At 38.8% G+C, this 14622-nt stretch overlaps 1 protein-coding gene across 1 annotated transcript in view; it reads right to left on the reverse strand.

Annotated features, from left to right (window-relative positions):
- znf385c (zinc finger protein 385C) overlaps positions 1-14622 on the reverse strand; it is a 143886-nt gene that overhangs the window by 97648 nt on the left and 31616 nt on the right. Inside the window, exon 2 of the mRNA XM_088331396.1 lies at positions 7465-7764. Within this exon, the coding sequence (XP_088187522.1) occupies positions 7465-7762 (298 nt within the window). The 5' untranslated portion in view covers positions 7763-7764. The remainder of the gene's footprint in view (positions 1-7464; positions 7765-14622) is intronic.

A 14622-nucleotide genomic window follows, 5' to 3' on the forward strand; every position in this document is an offset into this window, starting at 1 on the left:
ACGGCGCGGCAGAGGAGAGCATCAGACGGCCATGATGACGAACGCTCCCCTCACACGCAGGGCAAATTATAAACCAAAAAAAAAGCACACATCAGAGGAAAATAAGATATGGAGGACCGTGAAAAAAATGCTAATTTCTTCCCCTCCTCCATCTCAATTTTGGTTTGGCGGATGCTGACGACGAGACACGCGCACACAAGCGCTAGTGCGTTCACATAGCTAGGTCAAATTGTTCCTCTCTCGCATCCTCACGTCATCATCTGCTTCTATCCACATGACATGTGAACAAGTGTGCCAGGGCCATTTTATATGCCACGTGGGAATCGAGTCGCAACACTGCTGACAGCACTAATCATAAATAAATAAATCCTTGGTGTGTTCCGCTAAACGATTTGACACTGACTCCCGCAAAAAAAATAAAAAATAAAAATAACCTAGAAGAGTAAAATCAAAGATGGAACTTGAGTTGTGACATATTTGTTTTATAACAAATTGGTTACAAACATTAACTTTTTAAGAAACAACTATGTAAACCAGCGGTCGTCAAACTACGAACCCACGGCTAGTATCGAGCCCACCAACAAATATAATCCAGCCCTCAACACGGTGCTGAGAGAAGCATAAGAAAAAAATAAGCCGCTTCTCCTCTAAAAATGATCTGCAGTTCCAAATATGTCCATTAGATGTTGCCAAAGCCACGCGCCACTCCAAACCACCCATGTAGCTGTATAAGCTGACTACCATTTATCAAACAGAGAACATTTGGGGAAATGCCCAGGCCGATGTTATTTCATTTAAGAAATAAGTCTTTTGAAGGCAATCCAATTGCACTCATCTGGATTTCTTAGTCTGTGTCCATTTGTGTGCCCCCATAAAACTAGATTTTTCATTGCGCTCAAGGCAAACATTCAAATAGCTGGCTATATTTTCCTGTGTATGTTTTTTTAATTTATTTTATTTATCAACATATTAATTTCCATGCAATAAAACACTTCTAAAGTAGTCCTTTTGCTTGTATATTTTGTATTCTTCAAAACCAAACAAACGAACACTGAAACACAACTTGTGCATTTCAATGAAAATGAGGAAAATGGATTGGCTTTTTTTATCTATTTTCCTATTGTATCGCTGAGGGATTGGATTTACGACTCTCTAACGGCATATACAAAAAAATTAAATACATCAATCAGCAGTTTTTTTACGCCAGGCCGGCTATTGCGCAATTTTTTTAAAGAAATGCCCACCCCTGATATAAAGCAATCACATGTGTAGCTTCTAATCTAAAAATAAAAATGGGAAATTGCACGTTGAACTAAATTATAACCAGGGTTGGGTAGGGTTACTTTAACTGGATTACTTTCAATTACTTTTGGATTACTCCAATACCAAATATGCTAATAAAAGACAAAAGAAACTAAATATGAAGAAAATTATGACTCACAACATGTGGTAAGCTTTCTCTCCTGGCTTTGATCTCTTTGATCTCCGGCAAAACTAACATAAAATGCGACAGAAACAAAATGAAAATCAATCCAAACAGCTTGCCAACATCATTTTTGCCGTTCCATGTATTCCGTTACTCCCCAAGCCTGCACAAAATTTAGTAATTTTATTCATATTTAGTTTCTTTTGTCTTTTATTAGCATATTTGGTATTGGAGTAATCCAAAAGTAATTGAAAGTAATCAAGTTAAAGTTACCCTACCCAACCCTGATTATAACAAAATAAGTTCTACACAGATAAAAAATGATATCTAAAAAAGATACTTCTTTTGGCACAATATCTCAGACACTAAATAAGTCTGACCAAAAACCAGAAACGTTACACTCATTTGTTGACACTTTCCAGTTTATGCTTTTGTCTTTAGGGCACAGATAATCAATTTCAATGATGCTACTGTTGCAGTAGATAGGATTTGATTGTGTTTCATAATGCAAAATCAATATCCACACACGTAATTCATCCAAAAGATATTTCTTGATTTTTAAAACATTTGATAGGTTGCTGACCTTTTTTTACAGATTATTAAAATGTTTCAACTGAAAGCTTTGTATTAAATATTCTCACTAGTGGGAAAAAAATCAACAACACCCTCAACGCAGTTTGTTGAAGGAGAGGTATGGAATTATGAACTTTGTTATTCTCTGCCACCATCTCAGGCTTGTGTCATCATTGCAGCCTCAGTCAGCTAAGTCATGATGCGCGCGCAAGTACGTTGATTTCTTAGACGCACTCGATTAGACTATTTTTTTCATCTTTCTTAGTGTTTGGAATTTTTTCTAGAAGCAAACAATTTCTTACATTCACAATTTTCACGCTTCACTGACAAATACAAATTTGAAGAAAAAAACTGCATAGTCAAGCATGACATCACTCTCCAGCAATCCCACCAGGCCTTGTTCCTCGAACCTAATGTGTTCTGCCCTAAACAGCTCTGATAAGAGTAAGATAAAATCTGAAAGGCGCAGTGGAAGAAAAAGCACAAGGGCTCTTTGAACTCATTTGGCCATTGTTTACAAACACCAAATAGAGACAATATATATGTAGCACTACTTCTTAGAGGAAGAATTATTGTTAGCCATGTTGTGTAGTGAAAGAGCGATTTATGAATCTCCTACAAACATGTGAGGAGCTTTAGGAGTCAAAAACATACAGTGGGGAAAATACAGTGTTCATATTGCCTAGTAGGTGAAGATCAGTGCGAAATGAAAAATTAAAAATTCTATGGGACTCAGACAACGAGGCATTTTGGTCAACTGACCTTTCGCTGCGCACAATTTAATCACGTCATTATTACACTGCAAGGATTTTTTTCACACACAATTCTCCTTTTGGGCCACTTTATTTGGAAGTGGGGCTGTCATGACTAGGAAGGTGTGGAGACGATTATTGTCATACAAATAATCACGATTGACGAATATATCGTCCATTTTTCCCCTCTGCATTATATGCTACTATGATAATATGAGCTGAATTTTACATATACAGCACAACTTAAAAAGAAGAGCCATTTAATGTTCAATAAATCAGGTTAACTTAGCTGTGAGGTGGTGGACTGTAGACATGGACGGGGTCATATTTGACCTTGACCACATCTGTGGTGAGTGAGAAGAAATCTGCCTCGCTCAACAACTTGAGAATGCGATGCTTACATTTTTATACAATTTCGAGATTGCTGTCTGCAAGATGTGTGTTTTCCAGGTTGTACAGCTTATAAAACTTGTAAAGCACGTCTCTGAACGATGTTTTGGCAACAATATTGCACGGCGTCATTTCAGTAGCAATGTACCATGTTAGCATGCGCTTTTTTACACAAGTTTATGTGTCGTGACTCGTGTCCAAACTTCATGTATATCCAATTGACAAGCTGCAACCCCTGGATTATTTGTCATTCTTCCTTTGCCGACGAGCTCGGTGAATTGTACGCGGTGCCTGGACTTCAAATGCTGCTTGAGATTGGTTGTTTTTGAGCCTATGACAGGCACCTTTTCGAGACAAAGTTTGCACTTTGCAGGGCGCTTCTTCTGTATTCTGGGGCTTACCGCTGTCGCTCGCTGTAAACCCAAAATGTGTCCAATATACTCAAGTGGTGCGGGGTTTTGAAATAAAAAAAATTGACCTGCCATGGTTACCACCATGCTGGTGTTTTCTGCTTCTGCGTCGCTGCATGTTGACATCTATTCATTTCAGTCAAGGGTGGTCACAAAAAGTGGTGGAGAGGGGAAAAAAAAGTAATCACGAATTTGAAAAATATTTTCAAATCTGAAAAATATTCGCAATTAGGCGAATATGTCCTATTCGCAACGACACTATTTGAAACCACAAAGGGGAAAGTAATAGCAGAGAAGATTAATCACCTCCAGGCAGTTCTAAGGGTCAAACATAAAATAGCACCTCAATGAAACTTCAATTAATATCGTACACCAGGGGTCTCTCACCTTTTACAAGCCGAGAGCTACTTTTTGTTACTAGTTAGCGCAAAGGGCTACCAGTGTGAAATACATTTGTAAAATAACAACTTAACATGTTATTAATATGTTGTTACTATATTATTACCAGGTCAGTTATCATTACTAGGGTTTAAAAGAAAAAATCCAACACACAAAATAACTAATTTTACTAGAAAATCCCAATGACCCCTCACTGACGAGCTATTTTCAGCACCGGTTTGCATGCTCCACAGCTGTCCTTTGTGGGATACTTGGTGGCCACGGGGACCAAACTGGCGACCTCTTTCTTCTCTATTACACATACCTGCATACCTGCATACATACTTACATGCATACATCCACGCACACACCATATTTTACTTGGTATTTCAAACAAAAGTGTATCCGGCCATTTTTATACATACAGATGTGGTGGACTATAAAGCAAATGAAATATACACTACAGTAAATATAGCAGTTGTGCTCTTTATGAGATTATTAATAAGTCAATAGTATCTCTGGTAAAAATCACAAAACTTTATTTGCAACGGGAATTAAACCCGCATCTCGGCAGTGAGGGCACAACACTTTACCACTATACCACAAGCGGTACAGATGACACATGGCAAGGCATTAAAGCTTATCTCATTCTCACACTATTTTTACTCAGTGCCAGAAACACTGATTTGCCCAGTGCAATCTGATAGGTTAAACAGTCTCTCTACGTCTTCACCTGTGAGTCAATAACCTCTCGGTTTAATATGTATACAAACGTAAAAGCGATTGTATTTTTTATTCAAAGACTATTTTGTTCAGAGACTTTCTGTTTCTGTCTTTTGCAACATTGTTGCCATCATTGATTAAGTGAAGAGACTGTTTAACATATTAGAATGTACTATGCAAATCAGTGTTTATGGCATCATGAGTCATAATGTTATACGCTCGAATGCCTTTTTATATTTCTGTTCCGCAAAAGGTCTAGTAGTAAAGTGTCGGCGCCCTTACGGCCATGACCTGAGTTAGAATCTTGTTGCATTCAATGTATTGCAATTTGGGCAAGCGATGATTATCGATTGATCAGTCATTGCTCAAACACAGAAGTACACTGTAAAACCTAGTGTAGTAACGCACACCTATAAATGCTGTATTCATTTTCACTGTATTCTCATTATATGAGGCACACCGAGTTATAAGGTGCACTTTCAAATTTCTGACCAATTGGGCTTATTTTCTGTGTGCCTTATAGTTCGGAAAATATGGTGTTTTTATATATATATATATATATATATATATATATATATATATATTATACATACATATTATATACTGTAAGTAGCTCAGACCCCCTGTCAGCCGGCGAAAAAGAGCAGGAGGCCAATAAACGCTGACGTTCTCCAAGAAACACACATTTTTAAAACGTGCTTTTTTTTGGAATTGATGAATCCCTAAACAGTTTTATGAGTATGTGAGCTGACTAATACACGTATTTGCTTACTTTCTATCCACATAGGACCTCTAAAAATATTCAAAGCAGGCACACACGTGGACACATTAACCAGAGCGGAGGGGCAGAGGAGGCAAGGACGCAGCAGAGCGGCCAGCCTGGGGGAGTCAGCAGAAGGTGAGTGGAGATAAGGCTGCACGATTGTGACTGCGTGTCAGGGAGAATCTGCACATTGCATCGCTTCAGCACGGCTACACGACGCCGCACGCGCATTTACATCACCTGCCCCCATGATGCAACGCTTCGACCAGGCAAAGCCGTGTCCGTACCCTCATCTTATAGTCCGGGTTCGTCCGCCTTCTTCATAGCCAAGTCCGAGCACTTTTCAAGGACTTTCAAAGCCAATTTTCTAATTAATTTTTCCAGTATCGTTATAAGGGAGAAATCCATTATTTGCAGAGATGAAACTTTATCTGCGATTTACAAATGGGAATTTTAACCTTGCGTGTGCATTTATCAAGACATGATTCTCTGATTTTAAGTAAATCGCAAATATATTTGCAGATCTGAACCATATATGTGTAAATATTTTGGAGTCAAATGTTTCCCCATATAGGACTAGGTAATATGTAAATTTAGTAGTAGTAGTTTTCAGTTCTTCCCATTACAATTTTACACTGGGAAACGCTACATTAATTTTTTGCATGGCTCATAATAAATGTCCATAATCAATGTAAAACTCTTGCACTAATACGTATTTCATAGTACCCTTTTTTAGATATAACATGCACCTTGGGCGCAACGTGTAGGAGCAATGACTGTCTATAGGATTGTGCCATGCACACAAATACCAGCTGCCGTGAATCACGAGGGAAGAAAAATGCAATGACAAAGCAAAGCCACAAGAGTACAGTGTAAGCATCATTTCTAAGCAAACTTGTTGAGAAACATGTCAAACAAATTCAAGCATTTACAAGCACTTAATCCAAAATCCAAGGCCTTTTCAACCCTTCAAAACACAACATTAAAATTCAAGCATTTTCAAGGATTTCATGCACCCGTACGAACTGTGTACACTTAATTACTCAACACAGGAGAAAGCACGCTTTTACGGTTTGCCGCAAAAAACAAAACAAAAAAAACACACGGTTGACTTCTCTTAGATTCTACGTATTGGGTGGCCTGAAAACTCAAAACATTGTACTATTGTGCACTGCTTACATTTTCCATCCACATTTGAACAAATGTCAGTTCCCTGAATTTCACGCGCTACACTGAACGCATGGCTAGTTTTTCAAAATGTCACAGAAAGAAAACAAGGCTTGTTTTGTCTGAAACAAACCGAAACAAAAGAAACAATCTCTGTGGTTGGTATTCTTCCTTGTGCTTTGTAACACTTGGTTTCCATTGCACTACGCAATACAACGACCTGGTCAAATATTAAACAGAGTCCCTTTAGAAATTGATCAAAATGGCCCAACATGTTAATTTCAAATCAATATGGCTGACTTTTAGTCAATTTGATTTAGGAATATTAGTCCAATTTATGATTTAGTGAGACCGTTTCTGCTGATCACTTCAAGCCAATTTTAAGTTTCTGGTTGGAGCGGTCTTTATTGATGTACTGTATGTAGAGAGTGACTTTATGCTTTTAACTGAGGTTTATGTTAGTGTAGCATGAATATGGTAAGTGAGAAAAGACCTGTATGAAGTACAGACCAAACACCAACTCAAATCCAAAAAACCCCCAAAACAAACAAAAAAAAAAGTTAATTCTTTTGTCAACAAGAAATGCACGTCCTTGCACACGCAACATAGCAACGGGACCTTGAGGTTGCAAAGATGAGACAAGCCGTCAGCTAGTACAAAAGTTCTTCTGTACAGGATAATCTATCTATTGATGTTTTTATTCAAAAGGAGCAGCGTATACACTTCATTTAAGTTAAGGTGAGACAACAAAATGTATTTTTCTATCGCTTTGTTGATTTGCCAATCAGATGATGTTGAATTCATTTGTTTGTATATCTGACTGTGCCTCACCAGACACGGACTTCCCTGCACATCACTAAGTACGACCTCTGGTCTGCCTACCTCTGCTGTTTTCCACCTTGCCTCTCTGGCTGCTCTTCTTGAGCCTCCTCTTGTGCGACTTGCCATTGTAGTGGATCTGAGCCTGCGCCGGCGAATTTAGTTGAATGTCGCAAACGTCGCAAATGGTGTAGCTGCGTTGTTTGCGTTCCCTTTTGGGTTTGCGAACGCGGCCGGATGCCGACGGCGTCTGCGGCCGGTCCGCTGTCGCCACCTGGCCGCAGTTCCTGCCGTCCAAGGGTTCATCGCACCGGTCAGGTTTGGAGCTTGGCGGAGCTGGTTTGTTGGTGGGCCGCTTCATCACTAGGCGGAGAAAAAGAATATTAGAGTTTTATAACACCGGGTCGAGCTACATACGTTATGTGGATATCGATTAGGTATCATCAAAGTATGGGTTTAATCCAGCCAACAAAACAATGCTGAGAAAAGCATAAGACAAAAAAAGGAGTTCTTCTGGTCGAATAATCAACTGCAGTTTTAAATATAGATATATAATGTACTGAATCCGACTCCAAACCAACCACTGAAGTTTTTTTTGTTTCGATCCAGCCCCTGTGCAAATTTTTTCAAACCAACGGAGCCCAAGATTCGGAGGGTTTGCCCACCCCTGATATAAAGTTTGTATAGACTTTACCATTTTGATTGATTTTTGTTTCATGTAACATTAGAATTGTCTTAATTGTTGTTGATAACAACACAGTGCACATTGTTTTTAACGAGATCAAACGTGGCACTACTAGTTAAAAGTGTTATAAAGACTTAAGGGAAAAAATAAGATGAATCAAATGTTATGATAAGTAGCCATTAATATTTACAAGGTAAAGCAGCACGGCAGCGCAGTGGTTAGCGCGTGTGCGACACAGTTCTGAGGTCATGAGATCGAATCTTCCTTATTCGAGTTTGCATGTTCTCTCGTGCTTGCGTGGGTTTTCTCCGGGTACTCTGGTTTCCTCCCACATTCCAAAAAAGACATGCATGTCAGGTTAATTGGCCGGTCCAAATTGTCCCTAGGTGTGAATGAGCGAGTGAGTTGTCTGTCTCTGTGCTCTGCGACTGGCTGGCAACCAGTTCAGGGAGTCCCCTGACCACTGCCCGAAGATCGCCGGGCTGGGCTCCAGCACTCCTGTAACCATACTGAGGATAAGCGGTGCAGATAATGGAATGGAATGGAATTTACAAGGTAGTGCTTGGAGACTGGCTTAAGTTATAAGTGCAAGAGACCAGTAGTCCAATTGGGAGCTCCATAATTCAAAAATAAGATATGAATACCAATTTTTCGGTCCAAAGGCAAGATGAAAGAAGAAGAAATAAAAAAAGAGGAGTACATAAATAATTTTAGGTCTGGGATTTGATCAGAAAAAGCATGGCTTATGAAGATCTTATTTATTCTTCCTTCATTCATTCATTCATTTATTTATTTATTCATTCATGCTATTTTGGCCAGGTTACAATAGTACTGTAGCACATACTGTACCTTATATTTGAGACTGCAGACTAATTGACTCATTTGATATCGAAACTGAAGAGATGGGTGAATTTTATTTTGAGAACATTGTCCTAAATTTGTGGGTGAAAACCAGATAACCAAAATAAATACCTCGGATTCCTCCAGTTTGAGCATATGCAACCTGCAACCGACCTTTGTGTTAAAAGGCCGCAGCAAACATGCTGGACCACACAAGGGAATTCGCCTGCAATGCACCACAAGGAGGAGACAAAGAGCTATAGTGGGACTCAGTGAGGTCGAACGTGACCTCTCCATCCTCTCAAAATAAAGTATATTGCTGGGATAAAAGTCCCAAGTTCAACCTCTAATTAACTAACATTCAGGTAAAAAGAGAAAAAATCTGTTTCAAAGGGCACCAATTTTGGTTGTTACTGTACAAAGCAATGTTTAGAAATTAGTCTTAGAACATTGCTGCAACATTATACCAGGGAATTAAAAGTGAATATTTAGGAAAATGTCCCCGTTTTTCAAATAAAAATGGTAAACAATTTCACAGATAATTGGATAATTTTAATATTGTCAGCCATTCCCCAATTTTTTTCATCCCCAAAAAAACAAAACCATTACAAACATACAAAATGCAGACCATTTACCATTTACCATATAATCTAATGTTGATATGTTTTGTCCCAAAGTTTTTAGGCAAAAACCGCTAAAATGTATCAATACTAGCCTAATTTTAGACAGTGGCCGATATCGGCATCCGACTTTCCATTTACAATCTAGAACACACCTGGCCTGTTGCATAATTTAATTTATATTTAATTTAAATTTCTGAGCATTTAAAAAATGAACTAAGTCTCTCAGTCATTTTTATCAAAATGCTTGGTTTTTAAAATAAATGCAAACCAAATCCTCCCTTAGCAGCTAAAGAGCAGTAAAAGATATGGTATCAGTTTTATCAGAGTGGAAATAACTTTATGTAATAGTGGTGTCGGTATTCGGTACTGGCATCTTGACCATTCAAGATTTGTGTAATACAAATGTTGACATTTACCATTTGAAAATAAACAAAAATGTTTTTTTACTCGAAAAAAGTATATGTGACTTTTGAAAGATCTTGTTATGATTTGGGGGGCTGAACCCAAACACGGAGGTGTTCAAAGAAAACCAATACCTAAGTAATAAACAAAAAACGGGCAAAAAAAAAAACAAATGGCAAAACAAAACTGATGGACACGTTCCAAACCAGATATAAAGACCGAAATGGAAAACAAACAAACAAGTGGGAACTAAATAATTAAAAAAATGTAAAGGTAAGATAAAGGTAACAATCATATATGGAAATGATAATGATAGGTACGAAATGACCCGAAAACGCGCGTTGTCCAAAATGTCATTATAAAGGGTCAGGATGAATACAGACAGTTGCGTGGGGATTAAATACACCAATGCCCACTTCCAACTCAGTTGGCGCCCTCTGGTGGAATGTGGCGTCCCGGATCATAATGAAACTGCGGTCGCTACAAATAAATGAATGAGAACAGAGGGACCAAAACAGAATAGGTAAAAATGCTCCATTTGAAGCAAGCCTTTTCTGGAGTTTAATATGCAAATAACAAAACCACTGACCAGCACACACATGCAATGAAAAAGACATCAGGGAAGCCGGCGTCTATGAAAAGCCGCAATTCACGTCGCCGGTATGGAAGCGGGCAAATTTTGTGCAAAGCCAAAGACTGGCTTGCAACTGGGCGGCATGCTCTACAATTAAAGCGGTCTGGGGGTAGCCTCAAATGACGTAAGAGACGTAAAATATGGAGGAAATCCTGCATGCTGAAAATGTTGTTTTTTTTTTTCATAGCTAAGGACTTACAACTTTACATGCATTTTGTCTGCCGTGGGCTATAATTTCATGTGATCATCACTTAAAAACATTGCCAAAGCATAACTGAGTGCAAATGAAGAAAACCCCTCAGAGTTGTCCTCATTCAAACTTTGACAGTAATCATTTCTTTGAAACGATTTGCATTGGATCTGCATGAAACCTTCATGAATTGTTTAACAGTGTAAAGTTATACATGAAAGTCATTAAAGTGCTGTAAACGTAAGAACATTTTTGCTGAACAATGATGCATTTGATGACTGAAACATTGAAGAGGTTCTATAGAAAAAAAACATCATGAAAACATGACTTTTATATAAAATTGTAAAAGTTATTATACAGTTTTTGTAAACATATAAACAGGACATGTGTTTTTAACGGTTAGAAATGTTAAAGGACACAGTGTAAAATTTGACCACTTCAAGTTTCTGCAACCAAACACAAATGCTACTAAATACAAAGATGAACTACGGGAACTCAATGTGACCAACTCGCAACGGTTTTATTCTCATTTACTGGCCCAGCCTTAAACCAGGTTTTAGGTTTTCGGGGGTACCCATAGCAGCAAGATGGGGGACAGTCATGCCAGATTATGTTATGTAAAATAAATGCAAATTTCCCGATCTACAGGTATTTTTAAAAATGCGTGTTTATATAATAGTTTTTATATTTAGCACTGGCACAGTTTCTGAGCTCTTTGAACTCCTTCCTGGAGCAGTTGCGTCCTTTCCTTCATACAATGGCTCGATTGACTCACTCATGAATGAGTTCAATACTACCCTGACTAGTGTCCTGGATTCAATAGCGCCCATAAAGCTTAAATCACGTCCTAAAAGACGCACGCCTTGGTTTACTGATGAAACTAGAACCCTTAAACAAGAATGCAGGAAATTGGAAAGAAAATGGCGCGCTACCAAGCTTGAGGTTTTCCATCAAACCTGGTGTGACAGCTTGTTAAAGTATAAAGTGGCCCTTGCCTCTGCAAAATCGGCCTACCTTTCGAAGGTGATTGCATCTCAAAAGAACAATCCCAAAGTCCTTTTTGACACTGTAGCATTGCTTACGAGGCAACAGACTATCGCAGATAGTTCGACGCACTCTGCTCATGACTTAATGGTCTTCTTTACTAAGAAGATTCAATGCAAACAGGAAGAAATTGCTAAAGACATTATTAATACCACACATATTAAAGGGCTGAAATCTACAGATGCACGACAGGGTGGCTGTCCAGGGAAATTGTCCAGTTTTAATGAACTGTCACTTGATGATCTCAAACAGGTGGTGAATGCGGCCAAACCGACAACTTGCCAGTTCGACCCGCTCCCAGGTTCACTTATTAAAAGTCTTTTTGGCGTCCTTGGACCTTCAGTTCTAAATATTATAAACATATCACTCTCCTCAGGTGTAGTTCCAGCAGCTTTTAAGTCCGCCGTTATTAAACCCACACTGAAACGACCCAACCTTGATCCAGAAATCTTATGTAATTATAGACCTGTGTCAAACCTACCTTTCCTTTCTAAAGTACTTGAAAAAGTAGTGGCACAGCAGCTGAATGATTTCATATCCGAGAATAACCTTTTTGAATCTATGCAATCAGGATTCAGGGCTAACCACTCTACTGAGACAGCTCTGATCAAGGTAACAAATGATCTCCTACTGGCAATGGATTCTGGCGCTTCATCACTTTTGCTGCTGCTGGATCTTAGTGCTGCTTTTGACACAGTGCACCACAATTTCCTACTAAAACGGTTGGAAAAATGGATTGGTCTCTCAGGAACCGTCCTCTCGTGGTTCAGATCCTACCTCTCAGATAGGACGCACTGTGTTAAATATGGCGAAATGACATCTGAGCCCTTTAATGCTACCTGTGGTGTTCCACAGGGTTCAGTGCTTGGCCCCCTTCTTTTCAGCATTTACATGCTTCCATTAGGTGATATTATTCGCAAGTACAATATCAGCTTCCACTGCTACGCAGACAACACTCAACTATATATTCCGTTAGAGGAATCTCCCACACTAAACTGTGGATATTTGGAGGCCTGCCTCATTGAGATAAAAGAGTGGATGTCACTCAATTTCTTGCGTCTTAACTCTGAAAAGACCGAAATGCTAGTCATTGGTCCATCTAAATGCCGTGACTTATTCTCAAAAACTGCTGTGAACATTGACAAATGTCACATCACACAGAGTGACTCAGTTGAAAATGTAGGTGTCATATTTGACCCTGATCTATCCTTTGAAACGCATGTAAAGAAAATTACTAGAACCGCTTTCTTCCATCGAGGCTTTTAACTAGGACAAAAAAGTCAGATCACATAACACCGATTTTGGCTAACCTGCATTGGCTCCCAGTTAGCCTTAGATGTGATTTCAAGGTTCTCTTAGTATTATACAAAATCATACATGGACTTGCTCCCTCTTATCTTTCAGATCTGATTTCCCCCTATGTCCCGGTCCGAAGCCTACAATCTGAGAGTGCCGGTCTTCTGGTGATCCCAAGAGCGAAGAAGTGTTGGTTCGAGAGCATTCTCCATCCGGGCACCGGTGCTGTGGAATGCTCTTCCCCCTGAGATCCGGTCTGCAACCTCAGTGGAAATGTTTAAATCTAAGCTTAAAACTCACTTCTACTCCATAGCATATGAATAACCTACTCTTCTCGTCGGCTGAAAAATAGTCTGTGTAATATAGTGTAATAATCTGTGAAGCCCTTTGAGACTCTTCGTGATTTAGGGCTATACAAATAAAAATGGCTTGACTTGACTTGACTTTCTTATTCAAATCAATATTGTTTTTTTTCTAACGAAATATGTTTTTTTTACCTTTTGAAGGTACTGAGAAATACACACTGTGCCTTTAGTTTCAAATAAAAAGTGAATTTGAAATGGAATACAACAAAACAGATTTTCAACAAGAACGGCGCGTTTGTATCAAATCTTTTTTTCTCTTTTTATTCTGCAAAGGCTAGAAATAAAGCTTTTCATAGCACAAAAACGTATCATTTTACTCTTTTTATACTCTCCTTAAGACACAGAACAAAAAATTTAAAACAGCTTTTGTCTTACTTTAAAAATACACTTCAACGCTTGAAATTCAATGCGTTATCCTCATATGATTATGACTTTTTCGTTCTTATCAATCGTATTTTGGTTTGGTGCGACTATTTGCCTCATTCTAATAAATCTACTTTAACAGCATGTCAAAAGGCCTCGAGAGACTTTCTCTAAATCCTTTGAGTCTCTTGCATGTGCCGTTGCTGGACGGCGGCTGGCACGACAGCTGTCATTGACCCTGCTGTGCAAAAAAAAAAAAAAAAAAAGAATTTACAAAACAATGCCTGTGGCAACGGCATCCCAAAATACATCAGAATTTGCTTCATTCTACTAGGCTCCAAGCAGCTGTAACCACGAGCCCACCTTGAAGGGTACTCACACCCATCTACCCCACCCACCTTTTGGTAAAGTGGGCAACGGGGCTTCAATAAGATCAAGCATTTGAAAGCTATCATACCCAGGATTTTTTTTAAGTTTATCATTAGCGTTACATTGTTTAGTAAAGCACATGTTTGAAAATGTGGGCACTCGGTCGCCAAATTCCAGAACAGCTGTGCAACACCGAGGTAAACAGCGAGCTGCTCTTTTCCACAAGGCATGCGTTTTCAATACAGAACACTTCAGTAACGTCTGGAAACATTAATGAAGGCCTTCTAGAGGAAACATTAGTCCATGTTTTTGCCAGCAGGATTCATGTAAATACAAAATATGAGGTTTGATAGTACTTATTTTCAATATTTACTACTTCATTTCTACTTTTAACCCACAAATCAAGTTTT

Source organism: Urocampus carinirostris, chromosome 1, assembly GCF_059441175.1.
Source record: "Urocampus carinirostris isolate Australia breed hairy pipefish chromosome 1, RoL_Ucar_1.0, whole genome shotgun sequence".
Lineage (NCBI taxonomy): Eukaryota > Metazoa > Chordata > Actinopteri > Syngnathiformes > Syngnathidae > Urocampus > Urocampus carinirostris.